This window comes from Aedes albopictus, chromosome 2 (assembly GCF_035046485.1).
Source record: "Aedes albopictus strain Foshan chromosome 2, AalbF5, whole genome shotgun sequence".
Lineage (NCBI taxonomy): Eukaryota > Metazoa > Arthropoda > Insecta > Diptera > Culicidae > Aedes > Aedes albopictus.
This window is the reverse complement of record NC_085137.1, coordinates 401,035,799-401,055,482: the sequence shown is the minus strand read 5'-3', so window position 1 is coordinate 401,055,482 and position 19,684 is coordinate 401,035,799. Positions and strand designations below refer to the sequence as shown.

Genomic DNA, 19,684 nt, shown 5'->3' with positions numbered 1-19,684 from the left:
TCATTTTGAAAAAATCGTAGTTTTCTGATTTTTTTTAGTTCTTTGAAGAGAAAACAATCAACAATGATTTGCAATTTTGTTTTGAATAAATACGCAAATATTTTAAAATCATAAAATGTTTAAGAAATCGAAATCAATTTAAATTTATATCAAAATTGTATATTTCAGCTCATATAATCATAGTTTTCTGATTTTTTGTAGTTCTTTGACCAGATTCATATCAATATTGTTCTGCAAACTTGCTCTGGATAAATTCGCATTTTTTTTTAAATCATAAAATGTATAGGAATGGGAGATTAATTTGAAGTTATAACGAAATTGAATATTTTTCTGAAAAATTCGTAGTTTTCTTAACTTTTTGTAGTTCTTTGAAGAGAAACTGTTAACAATGCTCTGCAAACTTCTTTTGGAAAAATACGCAAATATTTTAAAATCATAAAATGTATGGGTAATTGAAATTAATTTGATGTTATATCAAAATTGTATTTTTCCTAAAAAATACGTAGTTTTCTGAATTTTTTGTAGTTCTTTGGCCAGATTTATATCAATAATGTTCTGCAAACTTGTTCTGGATAAATACGCATATATTTTAAAATCATAAAATGTATGGAAATTCGAAATTAGTTTGAAATTATAACAAAATTGTATATTTTTCCTGAAAAATTCGTAGTTTTCTGATTTTTTGTAGCTCTTTGAAGAGAAAAATATCAACAGTGTTTTAAAAATTTCTTCCTTAAGTATATGCGCACATTTTAAAATAAAGAAAATACATTGGTCATCGCGACAAATTTAAAGTTACAAAAGAAAATATGGTTTTCTCTGTATTATACGTAGTTTTCTGAATTTTTTGTAGTTCTTTGTCCAGATTTATATCGAAAATGTTCTGAAAATTTGTTCTGAATGAATACGCAAATATTTAAAATCATAAAATGTATGGAAATTTGAGATTAGTTTGAAATTATAAAAAAATGTATATTTTTGCTGAAAAATTCGTAGTTTTATGATTTTTTTGTAGTTCTTTGGCCAGATCTATATCAATTATGTTCTGCAAACTTGTTCTGGAGAAATACGCAAATATTTTAAAATCATTAAATGTATGGGAATTCGAGATTAGTTTGAAGTTATAACAAAATTGTATATTTTTCCTAAAAAAATCGTAGTTTTTTGAATTTTTTGTAGTTCTTTGAAGAGAAAAATATCAACAATGTTTCGAGAATTTCTTCCTTAAGTATATGCACACATTTTAAAATAAAAAAATACATTGGTCATCGCGACAAATTTTAAGTTAGAAAAGAAAATATGGTTTTCTCTGTATTATACGTAGTTTTGTGAATATATTGCAGTGTTTTGAGTGATAAATAATCACTTAAATTACATTGATAGCTTTGTTACACTCGTGTGGGCTATTCACCATCAAAAAATCATGTTGTTATTGCGATAAATTTAAAGTTCTGCGGGAACATAAAAATCTTACGAAATTTATAACGACTTGCTCCGGGTTTTTTAGTACTAGAAACTAGAATTTTGATCAGAGAAAATTTTCAAAACCTGTATACTGATCCAGAGATCCCAAAAAATTCATTGCTAAAAAAATTTTTGGAATCAGACTTGTAACGGCCGAGATATAGAAGGTTGAAATTAGCGTTCCAACTTTTTTTGAGGCATCGGCGTTTGAGTGTTAATGAACTTTAAATACCTTTTCTCTCGTCGGATATCTAATTGCAGCTTCACAACAAATGTGCCTCTCTGGTGAAAGCGGAATGTTCCTTGGGAGAATTTGCCAACATGGTGCTACCACCGACGGTCATCTGTCCCGCAGTCCTGGATCGACAAAAATCCATCAACTACGCCACTAGCCGGGGCAAGGTAAGAGAGGCCGAATTTCTTGACCCACAGTAACTCGGAAGCTAAGGTCTTAATTATCTCTTTGCAGAACGTCCCTTCAACGATTCACTTCCAAATCACCGCCACCGAAAACATCTGTCCCCTGTTGGTGTTCATCAATCCGAAAAGTGGCGGCCGTCAGGGGGACCGAATTCTCCGTAAGTTTCAGTACCTGTTGAACCCCCGGCAAGTGTACGATCTGTCCAAGGGTGGTCCACTGGAGGGACTGACCATGTTCAAGGATGTTCCTAACTTCATGGTGATATGTTGCGGAGGGGATGGCACCGTCGGGTGGGTCCTAGAAGCGATGGATTCCATCGAACTGCAGTGTCAGCCTTCGGTGGGGGTGATACCCTTGGGGACTGGGAATGACCTGGCGAGGTGCCTGAGGTGGGGTGGTGGATACGAGGGTGAAAGTATTCCTAAGATATTGGATAAGATTCAGAGGTCTTCGGTGGTGATGCTGGATCGGTGGAGCATCGAGGTGAAAAACCATCCGACGAGTAACGAAGAGACGCCCGTAATTCCGACTCATAAGGTACTACAGGTCGTGATCTTCTACGGTTGAGGGTAAATGGGACAATTTTATTGAATATCTTCTCTGTTTGATCTGCATTCAACAGGTTACGCTTTCGGAGAATGTACAAAAAGTGATAGAACTGTCGCATAGGATAATAGTGGAAAAATCTGTGATTCAATCGTATGACGAAACCAAAAATAGTACAAAAACAACCGAGATATCGATAGAGAACACGAAACGAGTGGTTCTGAGTGACAATAATGGAACGACAGCCACCACGATGCACCAGCACCAACAGTCGGCCTCGATGATGACAACGTCACTATCCTGCTCCTCCTCGAAGGAAATTACTCAGCAAACAACCGGCAACGGGGACATTGGCAAAACGCTGCCACCACACTCGGAAACGGTCGTTAATGGCACCAGCCAGTGTCAAGCGGAAGTCATCAATGGCGGCAGCGGCTGTGGCTGCAATGGTGACCGCTCTCCGTCTCCATCCAACCACAGCAAAGACGTCGTCGACGGGGACAACGATAAGACACGTGCTGTCGTTACCGCCTGCCAGTGCCATCATAATCACAACCATACGGATGCGCCTCGGTCCCAGGAGGAGGAGGAGGAGGAGGAACACGGGAAGCCAGGCACGCCAACAACGCCGACCACGACGACGGCTACGGTTCCACCGACACCGCAGTCAGCCAAGGAGAAAATTGTTGACCTGCCCAAGCTGATAAAGCCACAAGCCGCGGCGTCGGAATTCACCGTCCCCTATAACATTGTCAACAACTACTTCTCCGTGGGTGTGGTGAGTAGGATTTTATAGTTTTCCCATCCCTGGGCACAGGCAGCCTGTCCCGGGCTGTCTGTCATGATGGCTTATCGATATTGAAAGTGTCGCTCCGAGTTGCGACTACTTCCACAGGGAGATTGTATTGAAATGATGCAAAATAAATATAAAGTCCCTAGACAGTTTCAAAAGGAAATCGTAACGCTAACTGAGCAGATTTCTAAACGAGTTTTAGATTTTTTGCCAGGGTCTTTATGTCACACTAGAAATTCTTTTCGCTCAAAACGATATACCTGTTCCTGACTACCATTCCTCATCCTGTGCCCCCATATTTATGATACTTCAACCAGAGACCAGTTTTGTCCATCCTTTTTGTTATGCTTGCCATAGGCTGCAACTTGTGACGTAGTTGAGGAGGTGGACGAAATTTTTCAAAAATTGTACAAAACGCAACTTTTTGTGCATTGATGAACTGTGTCAATTTTATTCGGATGTCACTGATTTTTGGAGACCATGTTGTTCAACGTTAAAAGTGATTCCCATAGAATATGAGATAACCATGCTGAAAACGTGTACCCATCATTGTGAACATTCGAAGGTTCAAGCTTGAAAAAGTCAATAATAGCACCTAACACGCTTTTACGGTCTTCGAGAAAAAGAAGGAATATTAACCCGTTAACGCCTAAAGTGTTTCACAATTTAAATCTACTTAAAGATATGTTATAAATAGTGAATTTTCAATAAAATAAACATTATTTCACAAACAAAAATTGAAAGATATGGTGAAGTTCCAAAACAATTCTTCAATGTGGGCTCTCAACATCTGATAGTTTTTTCAAGCCCTATTTTAGCTCTATTTTTATAAACTCGTTGTGTTCTGATCCGTATCTATAATGAGTGAAAGAGATGGTAAACACTCACAAAAATGAAAAAAGGCTGTTGGATGACATCATGGTTTATTAGACATATCGAGGTAAATCAGAAAGCCATTTCTTTAACGCTTACTCTCCCACTCTCATTTGCTCTAACTCATTAATATTGTTAAATACTCTTCCCTCCGCTGTCGAAGTTATTAGGAGATTCTTCATAAACTACGTAACACTACTGAAGAATGGAAAGAGTCTACATCAGTGTTACGTTTCAAATAAAATGTCAAAGTTCTCCACTCGAATATTTTATGAATCAATCCCGGCAGAAATCCCTAAAGGAGACCCGTGAGAAATATCTGGAATGATCCTGATAGGAATCCTAGCTGGAAGCTCGGCGAACGTAACGTAATTTTACATGATATTTCATGTAAATACACTCCCGTGCAAAAGTTTGGGGTCTCCCCCTCAAAAACATAGAAATGTTTTTCGGTCATATCTCAGTCATCTTTCATTTAATCCATTCGTTCTTAGACTCTAGCGAAAGATAAAGAATTGGATTTGATTCGTAGGTACTTTTCACAAATTTCATATGAAATTTTTAGTACAAAAAGTTAACCTAAACTTACATGGTATTCCTAAACCTGTACGAAAAACTGTTTTCCGTGTAATTCAAAATTGGGTCGTCTTGAAATTAAATTTGCAATTGCATTTGAATTAAATTGCATTAAATTTGCATTGGAATCTTGAAATTAAATTTGCATAAGAATTCTATTTCTATCCTCTTTGAGAGCCATTCATCAGATTTTAGCGGAAAAAATCATAACATAATTTAAATTATCGAGTTAGGTTTACAAATCACCATGCAAAAGTTTGGGGTCACCTTTCAAATGAAGTCTGAGTCGGATTTTTATTCAAATCGTCATTTTTTGGTGCAACTCCAATACCTTCTATGATAGATGAATTACAAGACACAGAAATGGTTATGAAATGTTCATGAACTAAGTTCTAGACTAAGTTAAGGTAGAAAATAGTATGTAAAATCCATACTAAATCAACTAAGTTCGTTATATAAAGTGCGAAAGAGTATAGAAGTGTGATAAAAATGACTAATTCGTGAATTCTACCCTATGTAACTGTAAGTGTTAAAACCACAAATACACAATTTTCCCAAAAACCATTACAATGAATGTCATTTCTCCGAATGTACTATTACATTCGAGATTTAGTTGTTTGTTTGTTTGTTTGTTTATTTATTAACGACCCTTTAAGATTTAGTGTTTTGGTGCAAAGCAAAGGGATAACTTTTTGATGAAAATGCCGTTTAAATTAAAATATGTAACATTCCTTAAACTTACCCCAAAGTAATGGTATGTTTGTGGTTATAACACATACAGTTATTAGGGTATAATTCGCGAATCAGACATTTTTATCTCACTTCCATCCTCTTTGGCGCTTTATATAACGTGATTAAGTATGGATTTTATATACCATTTTCTACCTTAACTTAGTTGAGAACTTAATTTATGAACATTTCATAACCATTTCTGTGTCTTGCCATTCAACTATCAAAGAAAGAATTGAAGTTGCACCAAGAAGAAATGTCGAACAAAAATCCGACTCAGACTTCATTTGAAAGGTGACCCCAAACTTTTGCACGATGACTTGTAAACCTAACTCGATAATTTAAATTATGTTATGAATTTTTCCGCTAAAATCTAGTGAATGGCTCTCAAAGAGGATAGAAATAGGGTTCTAATGTAACTTTATTTTTAAAATTTGGTCGACCCAATTTTGAATTACACGCAACACATTTTTTCGTACAGATTTAGGAAAAACATGTAAGTTTAGGTAAACTTTTTATACTAAAAATTCCATATAAAAATTTGTGAAAAGTACCTACGAATCTCTTTATCTTTATCTTTTGATAGAGTCTGAGAACGACTGGATTAAATGAAAGATGACTGAAATATGACCGAAAAACATTTCCATGTTTTTGAGGGGGTGACCCCAAACTTTTGCACGGGAGTGTATGCACTAACTCTAGCATTCCCTTTATGTGCATGATTTCTCGCTGAATTTTAATTGCATATTTTTTTCTGTGTACGCAATGCCCTACCTTTGACTCAAACCTTCTGCTCTACTCTCTACCTTACCGTCTATCCTACCATCTACTCTACTCGCTACCCTAACCGTTAACACTTACCCTCTACCCTACCCTCCACCCTAACCCTTCTGGAGCCGACCTACTGATACCCTGCCTGCCTGATACCCTCTATCCTACTCTCCATCCTACTTCTTCCCTATCGTCTAACCTACCCTCTATCCTAACAGTCTATCCTACTCTCAACCTTACCCTCTACCCTAACCCTCTGTTCTATCCTCTACCCTATCCTTCATCCAAATCGTCTACCCGGGAAGAAGTGAAATACTGACTATCAAAACGGGATATTAGTTCGATTGATATAAGTGATAAAAGATACAATATAAAAATTTGATATTTCAAGATCAAACGAAAAGCTCGCTGCTATTGATTAGATCTTACATGATCAAATTATTATATGATGATGATGTTCCAGGAGCAAATTTTTGATATTATCTTGATTTATCTTTTGCCTCTTATATCAATCAACCCAATATTACATTTTGATCTCCAAATCAAAATATGCTCTGATTGAACTTTTTTCCTCTACCCGAGTATCCCATCATCTACCCCACCATCTACCCTACTCTGTACTCTACGAACTAGCTTGACACACAACCCTACCCTCTACCCTTCTACTCATCAAGTCCGACCGATAGATACTCATATGACATAGTATCATAGCTCAAACCTCCACTCTGTGACCGTCATCTTGCATTATAGTCCACCATCTTGAATTTCAAAATGGTGTCGGGTATTTTTTTTTTTTCTGAGTTCTACTCATCCAGTCCGATCGATTCTGGAGCTTTCAATGGGGTGACACAGCTGTCCGCCGCTCTAATCATCATCTTTTTGGTGCGTCGCGTTTTGGTACCCATTTTCTGGTTGGTTCACCCTAAGTTGAGAGTATTGATAAACACATTCTCCATGTTAGCGTGGGTCATCGGAACTGTTTTCTCAGTTCAAAGCTTTTTTTGATTTCATTTCATTTCACTCAGAACCCGAAGTATCTGTGCAAAATTTGAGCACAATCGGTTGCGTCTAAATACACTTTGCGCATTGCAATTGAAACTTGTGTGAGATTTTGTATGGAAAACATACTTTTTTCATTTTTGTCATAAGTTGAAAAAGTTTGTCTGAAACTTTTTAGTCGATAATGTAGAATAGTAGCCAAAGATGTTCTGAAAAACTTTGTCAAAGACGGAAAAGCGATTCGATGCTTGTAAAAAAAGTTATGTTCAACAAATCGCATGCATGTGTCTATGTTTTAACATGAGGGGCCCAGAATCAAAGGGGTGTTAGTGACCATTTTGTCGATTTTGAGCTGGGCATATCTAATTTTTTTCAGATTTCAAGCTTTCAGGAACATTTTTAAGTTTGTTTCTACATTGATTGGAAAAATTACAATAAATCAGAGAAATTTGTGTTGATTTTGAAACTCCATACATTTTGTATGGGAAGAAAAAATGGTCAAAAACGTTAAACCTCATTTACTCGAAAGTGGGTTTTTGTCACTTACACCCCTTTGCTTCTAACCCCCTCACATGTAAAGGAATAACAATAGCAACAAAATCATGTTGTTTCCACAAGCAATGCCAACGATATACCTTTTATCATAATTATCAGATCGCTTCGTGATCTTCGACAAAGTTTTTCAGGACATCCTAGGCTATGTTTTCACATTATCGCTCAAAAACTGTACTAAACTGTCATTTCCGACAGCCTTTCGCCTTCCATCCCGGATCCAGGCGAAAACATACACTGATTATGTGTCAATCCCATACAGTTGCTTGGGTTCCCAAGGACAGACTTGTTAGAATCCCGAAATGGCCGACTTTGGCACCTACTCACGATTTCTAGGGCACAAATCTCTTCGTAAACAAAACCAGCGCACCTGATCTTCTTATTTGAAGCTTCTTACAAGCGAGCAAGAACAAAATAATAAAAAATGCACTATAGAGGCTTGCAACGAAAACCTAACCTAAAAGAAATCCCATACGATTCATAAACATTGCTCTCAAATTTTTTTTAGGGCAAGGACGGCTTTATGGACCGACGCCGAAGGAAAGAAAGAGAAGGAGTCAGTGATGACGTCAGCGTGCAAGCGCTCATTGTGTGAAGCTTGCTTCTTGAGATTTGTGCGTTTGAAGTTCTGATGCACTTTTGAAGCGGGATTTCAAGACGTTTGTCCTTGACACGTGCGCAGAGAAAGACACACTGCGAACTTTTACCCCGCATTGCTCTAGAAGATTTTCCTTCTTTTAGATATAGGCTGTTCACGCAGAAAAATATTTTGTAAACACAACTGAATTCTAGTTCAAATCAACCGATTTTTCAGTTTGTTATAGCGACAAACTGATTTCTTTGTTTGTTCCTTTGTTTGATAATACGAATATTTTCATTTGTCGAAATTTTTGACAGTTTGTTAAAACAAACAGAGATTTGGTAGTTTCAACATAAAATAACAGATTGTTTTAAACGACTGCACTTTTGCCACTAACAAAGTCGGAAAGTGATTGTGTTGGTGACGGCAGCTCCTGCGGCAGCTCGGAAATCTATCTTTAGACATTCGACAAGCGGATGGGAGCGAGAACGAATAAAAAAAGGCAAAAACTCGAAACCGACCAACTTTTTTTGGATGCTGTCTTGAGTACCTGCGCGTTATCCATCACGGCCAAAATTGCACTTGGAAGTTGGAGTGATGGATTTGCTACACTTTCTTCGTTGTGGCGATGTTGGGGTAAGAATTTTGAAGATGTGTGAGTGCTTCCGGGCCATGTTTATGGCCCCCATTTTGTTGAAACTAATGCAGATTTTAACGTTATATGGAATGATGGGAATTGGTTGTTCGGATCGATAAACTCTAAGTAAGAACAAAAAAATATAACTCTGAATTCGATTATAAAAATACGAGTTTTCAATCAGAGGGTAACAGATTTTGGTTAAATTTAAGGTTTTTCATGTGTTCTGGAAAAAAAATTAATTCAAGTTCCTACTTGCAGTTTGCATTTTTAGTTATATTTGCACACCAAATTCAACAGAAAGAATTTCAGAAAAAATATTAAAATAGGTACCATAAATCTATTTTGCTGATTTGCCAAACTTCGTGAGAAAACCATCGAACGTTTGGTACTTTCCATCCAGCAGTATTATCATTTCAAAACCTGTCACATTTTCAAGATTCGAAAATAAATACATTTTTTAAGGAATTCATAGAAAATAATAAATACTAATTTGAACTGAGTTCTTGAAAGGCCTAACATTATTAGAACAATCAACATAAAACTGTACAGCACCAGCATGAAAATAATCCAAAATGGTGGCATGGGGAACGATAAAATAAAATTCTCATCACAGTTGTACTCTGAGCAGGCAACTCCTGAATGGCTTCAACGAACCGCTTGAACCTTGAAGCGAAAGTACAGAAACAGTCCAACGAACAACCATACTCAACGCAATAACATGTCCCGTATAAATCTTTCTCCAGTTTAGTATTCCACCATTGTCGCAATGGTCGTAATGCCGCCGCACAAATAAAACCCAACATTCTGACACAATCGCGTACACTACTTTCAGAAGAAGCGACAGCACCACAACTGTTTTCCTCAAATAAAAATCCAGATGGAGAAAATCTGCGGGGGGGAAGTGAAAAGTAATTTAAAGTTTGCTATCTTTCCTGTTCAGGCGGGGAACCTTGGAAAACGTTTCAACGTGGCATTAAAAATGTATGATTTTCTGTATTTCTTGTTCCGTAATGCAAGAAAGTCATCATGTTTCCTGATTTGAATTCGTTCAAAGCTAGTTCAGTTGTACTAGGAACGGTTCCTTCGAGAGACCTATACAGTATAAGAGTTTCAAACGTCAAAAATGACCTGTCCGTTAGTTCAGTTGCACAATCCTGCAGATTAACTGCCCTCGACAACCATTTCAAACCAGAGCAAATATGTGATTTCAAATTTGCTGTCCATGTATCACACAGCATTGCTACATTCTGTTGAACATGCAACAATCGTTATAAAGTTCATTCGTGCCAATTAGTCGGAAAACGTTTTATTGTGCAGCTAGTAGTGTGCCTATGCCTATGCAGTAGCCAGAACAGCTCAGTCCAGAAGAATGTGCCTCCTAGTCCTAACACCATGGTGTACCTCGTCGGGCACAAAAACTATCCTACACTGCAGTTGATTTCCTGTGCGGGACAACGTTAGGCGTTAGGGCAAGCATTCCATTCAATTGAAGGCGTAAGAGTGCGGAAACGGTTGCCAACCGGGGAGCTTAAATTTACTGAGAGAGGCTGGGTACATCGTATCGGAATGTAGACTTAGAGCGTAAAGACCTCGTGTTTTCCTCCTCAAACCAACAACCAAACGGTCGTCTCGTCGTCGTCGATGTTGGTCCCGTTCCGTACCGGAAGGAGGGAAAACAGATACAAAGAATTTCAAAGGCCAAACGATGATGGCCTATTTTAACCTGGTTTCTACCGGCAAACACCTCCTTTTTGGCCTTTGGCCTTTGATGTGTTGTAAGCTGGGCTTCGTGAACCTTGCCAGTATCGGGAAGGCATGCTTGGGCAACTTCTGCTGTCGGATGCCTGAATGTTGGAAAAGTAAGACCGTGTGTACCGCGTCTATCTAGAATTGAATGTTAGTAACCATGGAACTATCAGTAGGTCGACTCCAGAGGCACGTTCTCCTCCTTTGGGGTATTTGTGCCACGGAACTACAGTGTATCAAACAATTGTCCGTACAGCAATTTTTAGGTCAAAATAATTTTTCATTCAAATGTTTCTAACTTTTTTGTACGTCAATCAAAAACGCTGAAATTTTAACCAATCATAAACCATATATTGCAGCTCCATTGGCAAAATTTTGAGCGAGATCGAATAAGTTTTCTGAAAGTTATAGAACTTTTAGCAAAACTTATAGGATTTTTGAACACATTTTTAAAACATTATATCTCAATATGTAGTCGATGAAACTTTTTCAATCTTTTTTGTGTTATAGCTTATATTTAAGGCTGTCATATGCAGCTTCGTTTAAGGTTTTATATTCACTACAAAAAATATGTAAAATCCGTATATATTCAGAGTATTATTTGGAAATTTATCATATATTGATCGATAAAAGTGCCAAGTGTTTTCAACTTTTTTAAACTCTCTTAATGTAATATTTTTATACAGGACCTACTAAACAACATAAGAAGAGTAGGTCCTAAGCATTTTTCATTCAGTTAATGCACTTTTATTGGTAGAAAACGTTTGGCAGATTATATGTTCAAAATATGGTAATTTTTTAAATACCGTCAACAACATAAGCACATTCTTCATATTTTTTGTAGTGAATATAAAACCTCAAACGAAGCTGCATATGACAGCCTTAGGTATAAGCTGTAACACAAAAAAGATTGAAAAACTTTCATCGACTGCATATTGAGATATAATGTTTTAAAAATGTGTTCAAAAATCTCATAAGTTTTAGTAAAAGTTCTATAACTTTCAGAAAACTTATTCGATCTCGCTCAAAATTTTACCAATAGAGCAGTAATATATGATTCATGATTGGTCAAAATTTCAGCGGTTTTGATTGACGTATAAAAAAGTTATAAACATTTGATGGAAAAATTATTTTGACAAAAAAATGCTGTACGGACAATTGTTTGATACACTGTATATAGAGAGCATTAAATTCGACATATATAAACTGCTTCAGAAATTATAAATACACTTTGTTATTGAATAAAAAGAAATTTTTTGAGGATTTGAACCAATTTTTTAATATAATGTTTATTGTGTTGTGTTCTACATTTTCACATTTGAGGAGGTTAGAAGCAAAGGCTTGTAAGTGCCAAAAACCTGCTTTCGAGTAAATAAGGTTTAAAAATTTTCACCAATTCGTAAAGTTTCAAAGTCGACCTATTTTTTATGACTTATTGTAATGTTTTTAAAAATCTCAAAAATAATCTGAAAAAGTTCCTTAATGTATGAAATCTGAAGATTTTTTTTATATGCTCAGATCAAAATCGACAAAATAGTCACTTTTTTCTCCTCCCCTGTTGGGGAAATTAAGCCACTGCGTCCAATAGGCTGAATTTTGTGGCATGTCCCGTTTTGATATTCGCATCTAGCCAGCTAATTACCATGTGTCAAGTAATCAGCTACTGCCACGACGCGTCGTCTCCCAGTCAGGTGCAATGGAATTGATAAACTCCAAGACCTTCCCGGGTTCTGCAGACCAGATCTCATTGGGTTGCAAGCAACCACTATATAGAAATCTTTGCCTGCACGTGTATAAAGCACCACAACTGCAAAGCAGATTTTCCGAGGTTTCACGTTCCGTATTACAGAAACGACAGATATCACTCTGAATATGACCAATATTTTTCAAATGATACCTGCTCGGGCAGTGCCCAGTTACTAGGCCAGTGTATGTACGTAGAGCTCTCTTGCTGAGCTGTAAGAGCTTTTTGGTTTTATAAGCATTTGATGCTATAAATCGTTTTGACAGATTGCAATTTTTGACATCCATCCAATTGGATATCACCCTCTGCTCAGCCCAGCATTTCAGATCCATTTTAATTGTACAGTTTGATATACCACAGAATGGTTCTGGGCCAGCAAACTGTAAATTGGAACCACTTTTAGCAAACTCGTCTGCCATTTCATTCCCTTCAATGCCACAGTGACCTGGAACTGGAACCCAGTATAACTTTACTGAATTCCCTTGGCACAGTCTGTGCAGTGAAAGAATGCATTCCCAGACAAGCTTTGAAGTACATTTGTAAGCGCACAATGCTTTTAGTGCAGCTTGACTATCTGAGAAAATACAAATATTTGCATATCTGTATTTTCTCTCAAGGCAGATATTTGCGCATTTCAAAATAGCAAGAATCTCTGCTTGAAACACCGTAGGATAGTGTCCCATCGCCACTGAAATTTGTATTCCAGGGCCATAGATTCCTGCTCCCGTTTTTATTCCAACTTTTGAGCCATCTGTATAGAATTTGATTGACCCTTGACGAACAGTGGGACCTCCGACTTCCCAATCTGCACGAGTTGTTTCGTGCAACTTGTAAGGAACATCATGGTTCTCCACAGGTTCATCCAGTCTTCAATCATTTTCATTACTGGCCTATTTTGGAAGTATTGCGAAACGCTCAGATGACCTACAAGATCACCTGGCATAAACTTTTCAACTCGTTCAAGTCTCAGCAATTCCTTCTCTGCTTCTAATTGCACGTACTCGTGCAAAGGTAGCAGATTGAGAATCGCATCTAAAGCTTTTGATGGAGTGCTTCGCATCGCTGCTGTAACAGCAATGGACGCAAGACGTTGAATTTTCACAAGCTTTGATTGCGTGGTAACCTCTTTTGTTTTTGGCCACCAGACAAACGAAGCATACGTCACTTTTGGGCGGATTATGGCAGTATAAATCCATATTATCATTTTTGGTTTCAAGCCCCACTTTCTACCAATAGTTTTGGAGCATAACCACTCCAGAACGCACTTGTTGCCTTACCGATCACGGACTCAATTTGAGCATTCCAGTTCAGTTTAGCATCCAGTATCAAACCTAAGTATTTGACTCGATCACTAGGATTAATTTGTATCCCTCCAAGCCGAAAAGCGTTTAGGTTGATCTTCCTTCTCCTAGTGAAAGGGACAATTACGACTTTTGACGGGTTGATGCTAAGGCCCTCCTTAATACACCATGAATGTGTATAGTTTAGAGCCCTTTGCATTCTCTCCGAAACAGTTTCGTCATACTTTCCTCTCACTATTATGACTATATCGTCTGCAAAGCCCACAACTTTGAAACCTTTTTCCTTCAAGCTTCAAGCAAGAAGATCGTCTACAACCAAGGACCACATTAGTGGTGAGAGGACTCCTCCTTGAGAGCAACCTTTCGTTGCCCTTACTGTTATAGAAGAACTTCCCAGCTCAGAGGTGATTTCTCTTTTTGCAAGCACAGTATAAATCCAATGTATGATCATTGGTCGAAGTTGTTGTTCTCCTTCATAGATGAATAGGAAGCATTATCAAATGCTCCTTCTATGTCTAAAAAGGCGCATAGAGCTATTTCTTTTGCTGAAAACGTTTTTTCCACCTTTGTTACTAGCGAATGAAGTGCCGTAACCGTTGACTTATCAGATTGATAAGCAAACTGGAAGTCAGATAGGGGATGCTCTTTTATGTAAGAAGAATTGATGAAATCCTTCAAAACCTTTTCCATAGTATTCAACAAAACTGAACAACGACTAATTGGCCTGTATGCTTTGGGATGCGTCTTGTCTCGCTTCCCCTTTTTTTGGTATAAAGATAACTTTTACAAGTCTCCATTTTGATGGAACGTAATTCAATCTTAAATTAGCCTCGAACATCTTAATTAGTGATGGAACCAACACCGCTTCTCCATTTTGAATCAGTGCTGGAAATATTCCATCAACTCCTGCAGATTTAAAAGGCTGAAAAGATCTAATTGCATTTTCCACTCTGGCCTTCGTGAAGATTTCATCAGCTAAATCTGAGGCGGTGTCCATTGTACTAGTTGACTCCGATGAGTTTATACTAGGACATCCTTCACCTTCCAGAGATATAGTATCATTGGAATCCACACTTAGAACCGAACCTGGAAAAAAGGGTTTCTATCATTGAATCCAAAGTTTCACGAGGAGTTTTGGTAAAAGCTCCATCGTCACGCTTCAGATTTCCCAATTCATTTGAATGATCTTTTCCGAGCGTTTTCTGTAGTCTTGCAACTACAGGAGTGCTGTTTATGTTTTCACATGTCAGCATCCAAGACTTTCTTTTAGATTTTCGTATTTCGTTGTTGTACTCAGTCAGGGCTTTCCTGTACTGAGTCCAATCTCCCGTTTGTTTCGCTCTATTGAACATTTTACGAGAGAATTTTCTAAGGCGATCCAGTTTAAAGTTCCACCATGGCACGTCTCTAGTAGAAGACGATTGTATGGTGGGACAACTTCCGTTAAAGGAATTGATGATACTTTCATTTACTGTTTGAGAAAATGATTCTAACTTTTGGGTTGAATCAATAGTTTCTCCCATTGTAAATGAATGCGTATTCAACAATTCTACATATTGATCCCAGTTTGTCCTCCTGGGATTTCTAAATGCGGTCCTAGAATAATCTCCACCACTCCAATTGAAGATTATGTGTTTATGATCAGATAGAGAAATCTCATCTGACACGTGCCAGTTTGTGATCTTGTCAAAGATTGCAGTATTGCACAGTCCCGTAACATGGGTAGATCACCTTATAATGCTGCGTTACGGCGAAAGATCTACCAAAACAAATTTTGATCTTGTAATTTTCTAGCTTTGTTAATTTACATGCAGGAAGATTCCAAGATAGTAAATTTGGTCTACTTTAATTTGTATTTTATGTATTTATTTATTTATTTTTTTATTATTATTTTTTGTATTTTGTTTTTGTTAATACACCATTTGTTTCAGGAGGATTCAGGTAATTTTTAGCTATGTCTAGAGAGATTTATTTCCAAACATTATGTAACTGTCGTGAGCCTATCACCACTTAATACTATTTTCTATTTCAGATGTATAAGCGAGCAACCCTGCAGTCGGGACGACGAAACATCCTTTTTATTTTTTTGAAGGGTCAAGATCGCCATATCATTTGGTGGCGGGTAGACCACGTTGTCCGCGTCGTTTTTCTTCGAGCCGAGTGTCGTAATGTCGCGGGTGTAAATGTGTTTTATTTTTTTAAGAAAAATTGATTTTTTTTTCGGATCGCCTACTTTTTTTATTCGTTTTACGCGATCTTGTTTATTTTATTTTTTTTTATGATAAATTAAGATGTTTTTGTTGTTTATTTTTAATGTAAATTGAGATGTTCTTATCTCTCGGGTCGCCATTTTTTATCTTTTTTTTTTCTCGCGCTTTAAAAGTCTCGATTACCCTGGAGGGATCGGTTCTGCTTGGGCCTCGCACTGAGGAGGAACATACTTATTTATACAAAAAATAGAAAAAATATCTTTTGATTTTTTATTCTGATTTTGATTTTTTTAATAAATTGAGATGTTTTTTTTTTCGTTGTTTTCGCGTTTTTTTATTTATATATTGAGTGTTTTTTTTCCACGGATCGCCAACTTTTTTTTTCTTTCGATCACGCGTTTCAAACATTTATTATAAAGTTCAGATGACCCAGGAGGGATCGGATCTGCTTGGCCCTCTCACTGAGCAGAAACATAATTATTTAAACAATAAATAGAAAAAATCTCTTTTGATTGCCGGCTTTCAAAAGATTAAATTTTAACCAAGTAAACAACCAATGCCGTGGGTCCATCGCCAGCTTTTCAGGCGAATCCTTGACCTACATAATACATCTCCCAGCCACCCACTCCGTAGTACTTATGGGAGTGTCACTGAATCGGAGGCCTCTTAAATAAGTGCTACATAAACACTTCCTTCCCCAATCACACGGTAAAGATGGGCGTGGCCGGGAATAGTGACATTTGTGCTTTTGGTATTCTTGCATAAGATTGGAGCAAAGCTAGCTCCCCGGCCTTGTTCCGAAAAGCAATCCGAGCAAGATTAGCAAAAGGTACATGAATGTTGTTAGTATCCAATCTAGGAAGTATACCGTAACTACGCTAACGCTAACGCTTGTCGAAGATTGTAGCATTGCATAGTGTTAGATCCAAGACCTCTTGTCTGATTACATTTGAGAAGGTAGGTTTATCACCATTATTGCAAATGTCTATATTGTTGGAAGACAGATACTCTAATAGTGACTCACCTCGACTGTTAATATCCGTACTACCCCAAACCGTGTGATGCGCATTGGCGTCACAGCCAATGATAAACGATTTGTTGTTTTCTATACAGAATTGAACAAATGATGCGATCTCAGGAGGAGGTACCTCAGGAACATCACCAAGAAAGTAAGCTGAAGCCACAGCGATCTCAGTTTTACCCCTAGTGGTTGGTACCTCTACCATGACCGCAACAATGTCCTTTCTGATAAACTGTAATAGGATAGCATTTTAACGTTTTGCGTACTAAGGCAGCGGTTCTGGGAGAATCTTGTTGCTCATCATAAAATAGTTTACAATTTTGTGTCAGAACTCCAAGAATCTTTCGATTATTGGACCATGGCTCTTGAATAAGCGCCACTTCCAGTTCTTCTTTTTTAAACCATCGACTCAACACATCAGAAGCACCTTTTGCGTGGTGGAGGTTCACCTGTACGAACTTAATTCCTGCCATAAAAAAAATAATTTACCCACTTTTTTTAAGCCTCGGAATTGAGACGTAAGCAAAGTGGCCGAATATCCCGGAGACATATAAGGTCCACTGCGTCATTGCTCCGTTTAACACAGTAACGGCAACATACTGTGGAGGCTCCGTTCATGGTTAAGTTTTTATAAAACCCCTCCAACCATTCATTAGGGGTCGCTTGTTTGGAGGACTTTTAACACCGGATTAGGCAATCCGTAGTAATATTCTTAGCCAGTTGAGGGAACTGCTACCGCCACTACACGGCTATCTAGGCTGTTCGGGAATAGAATTAATATTGCCGGATGGTTAGCAAACACCAACTTTGCAGGGTTGTTGTCCGGCATTCTTGCAACATGCCCTGCCCACCGTATCCTTCCGGCTTTGGCCACTTTCTGGATGCTGGGTTCGCCGTAAAGTGCAGCGAGCTCGTGGTTCATCCTTCTCCGCCACACGCCGTTCTCCTGCACGTCGCCGAAGATCGTCCTTAGCACCCGTCGCTCGAAAACTCCGAGTGCTTGCAGGTCCTCCTCGAGCATCGTCCATGTCTCGTGTCCGTAGAGAACCACCGGTCTTGTTAACGTCTTGTGCATGGTACATTTGGTGCGGGGGTGAATCTTTTTTGACCGCAGTTTCTTGTGGAGCCCATAGTAGGCACGACTTCCACTGATGATGCGCCTTCGTATTTCACGGCTCACGTTATTGTCAGCCGTTAGCAAGAAACCGAGGTAGACAAATTCTTCTACCACCTCGAAAGTATCCCCGTCTATCGTAACATTGCTGCCAAGGCTTGTCCTGTCTCGCTCAGTCCCACCTACCAGCATGTACTTTGTCTTAGCCGCATTCACCACCAGTCCGACCTTTGCTGCTTCGCGTTTCAGGCGGGTGTACAGTTCTGCCACCGTTCCAAATGTTCTAGCAATAATATCCTTATCATCCGCAAAACAGACAAATTGGCCAGATTTCGTGAAGATCGTACCCCGGCTGTTGAGCCCGGCTCGTCGCATAACACCTTCCAGGGCGATGTTGTTAGTAGGCAGGAAAGTACATCACCTTGTCGTAGTCGTAGTCCCCGTCGAGATTCGAATGAACTGGATAGTTCACCCGAAATCCTTACGCTGTTCTGCACATCGTCCATCGTTGCTCTTATCAGTCTGGTAAGCTTCCCGGAAAAGCTGTTCTCGTCTATGATTTTCCATAGCCCTGTGCAGTCGATGCTGTCGTATGCCGCTTTGAAGTCGATGAACAGGTGGTGCGTTGGGACCTGGTATTCACGGCATTTCTGGAGGATTTGCCGTACGGTGAAGATCTGGTCCGTTGTCGACCGGCCGTCGATGAAACCGGCTTGGTAACTTTCCACGAACTCATTTACTTTAGGTGAAAGACGACGGAAGATGATCTGGGATAGCACTTTGTAGGCGACATTCAAAATGGTGATCGCTCGAAAGTTCTCACATATTAACTTGTCGCCTTTCTCGTGGATGGGACAGATTATCCCTTCCTTCCACTGCTCAGGTAGCTGTTCGGTTTCCCAGATCTTGATTACTAACTGGTGCAGACAGGTGGTCAACTTTTGCGGGCCCATATTGATGAGTTCTGCTGCGATACCGTCCTTACCAGCCGCTTTATTGTTTTTGAGCTGGTGGATGGCATCCTTAACTTCCGTCAGCGTGGGAGTTGGTTCGTTCCCGTCCTCTGCTGCACCAACATAGTCATTTCCTCCGCTGCCTTGGTCCTCCGTGCCTACATTCTCATCGCCATTCAGGTGCTCGTCGAAGTGCTGCTTCCACCTTTTGATCACCTCACGTCTGTCCGTCAGGAGGCTCCCGTCCTTATCCCTGCAGATTTCGGCTTGCGGCACGTAGCCTTTGCGGGATGCGTTGAGCTTCTGGTAGAACTTGCGTGTTTCTTGTTAACGGCACAGCAGTTCCATTTCCTCGCACTCCGCTTCTTCCAGGCGACGCTTTTTCTCCCGGAAGAGACGGGTCTGCTGCTTCCGCTTCTGTCTGTATCGCTCCACATTCTGTCGAGTTCCATGCTGCAGCATTACCGCCCGCGCTGCATTCTTCTCCTCCAGAACCGCTCTGCACTCCTCGTCGAACCAATCGTTTCGTCGACTCCGTTCTACGTACCCGATAGCGCTCTCGGCTGCGTTGTTGATGGCTGCTTTCACTGTACTCCAGTAGTCCTCTAGAGGGGCCACATCGAGCACACCCTCGTCCGGCAACGCTGCCTC

At 39.0% G+C, this 19,684-nt stretch overlaps 1 protein-coding gene across 5 annotated transcripts in view; it reads left to right on the top strand.

The window, feature by feature from the left end:
• The window catches only part of LOC109403681 (diacylglycerol kinase 1), a 598,539-nt gene that overhangs the window by 552,966 nt on the left and 25,889 nt on the right, over positions 1–19,684 (top strand). For 4 of the 5 annotated variants that reach the window (XM_062853302.1, XM_062853304.1, XM_062853301.1 and 1 more), the window contains 3 exons: positions 1,726–1,866; positions 1,934–2,431; positions 2,508–3,209. In XM_062853302.1, the coding sequence (XP_062709286.1) occupies positions 1,726–1,866; positions 1,934–2,431; positions 2,508–3,209 (1,341 nt within the window). The remainder of the gene's footprint in view (positions 1–1,725; positions 1,867–1,933; positions 2,432–2,507; positions 3,210–19,684) is intronic. The other variant, XM_062853305.1, reaches the window with a different exon arrangement.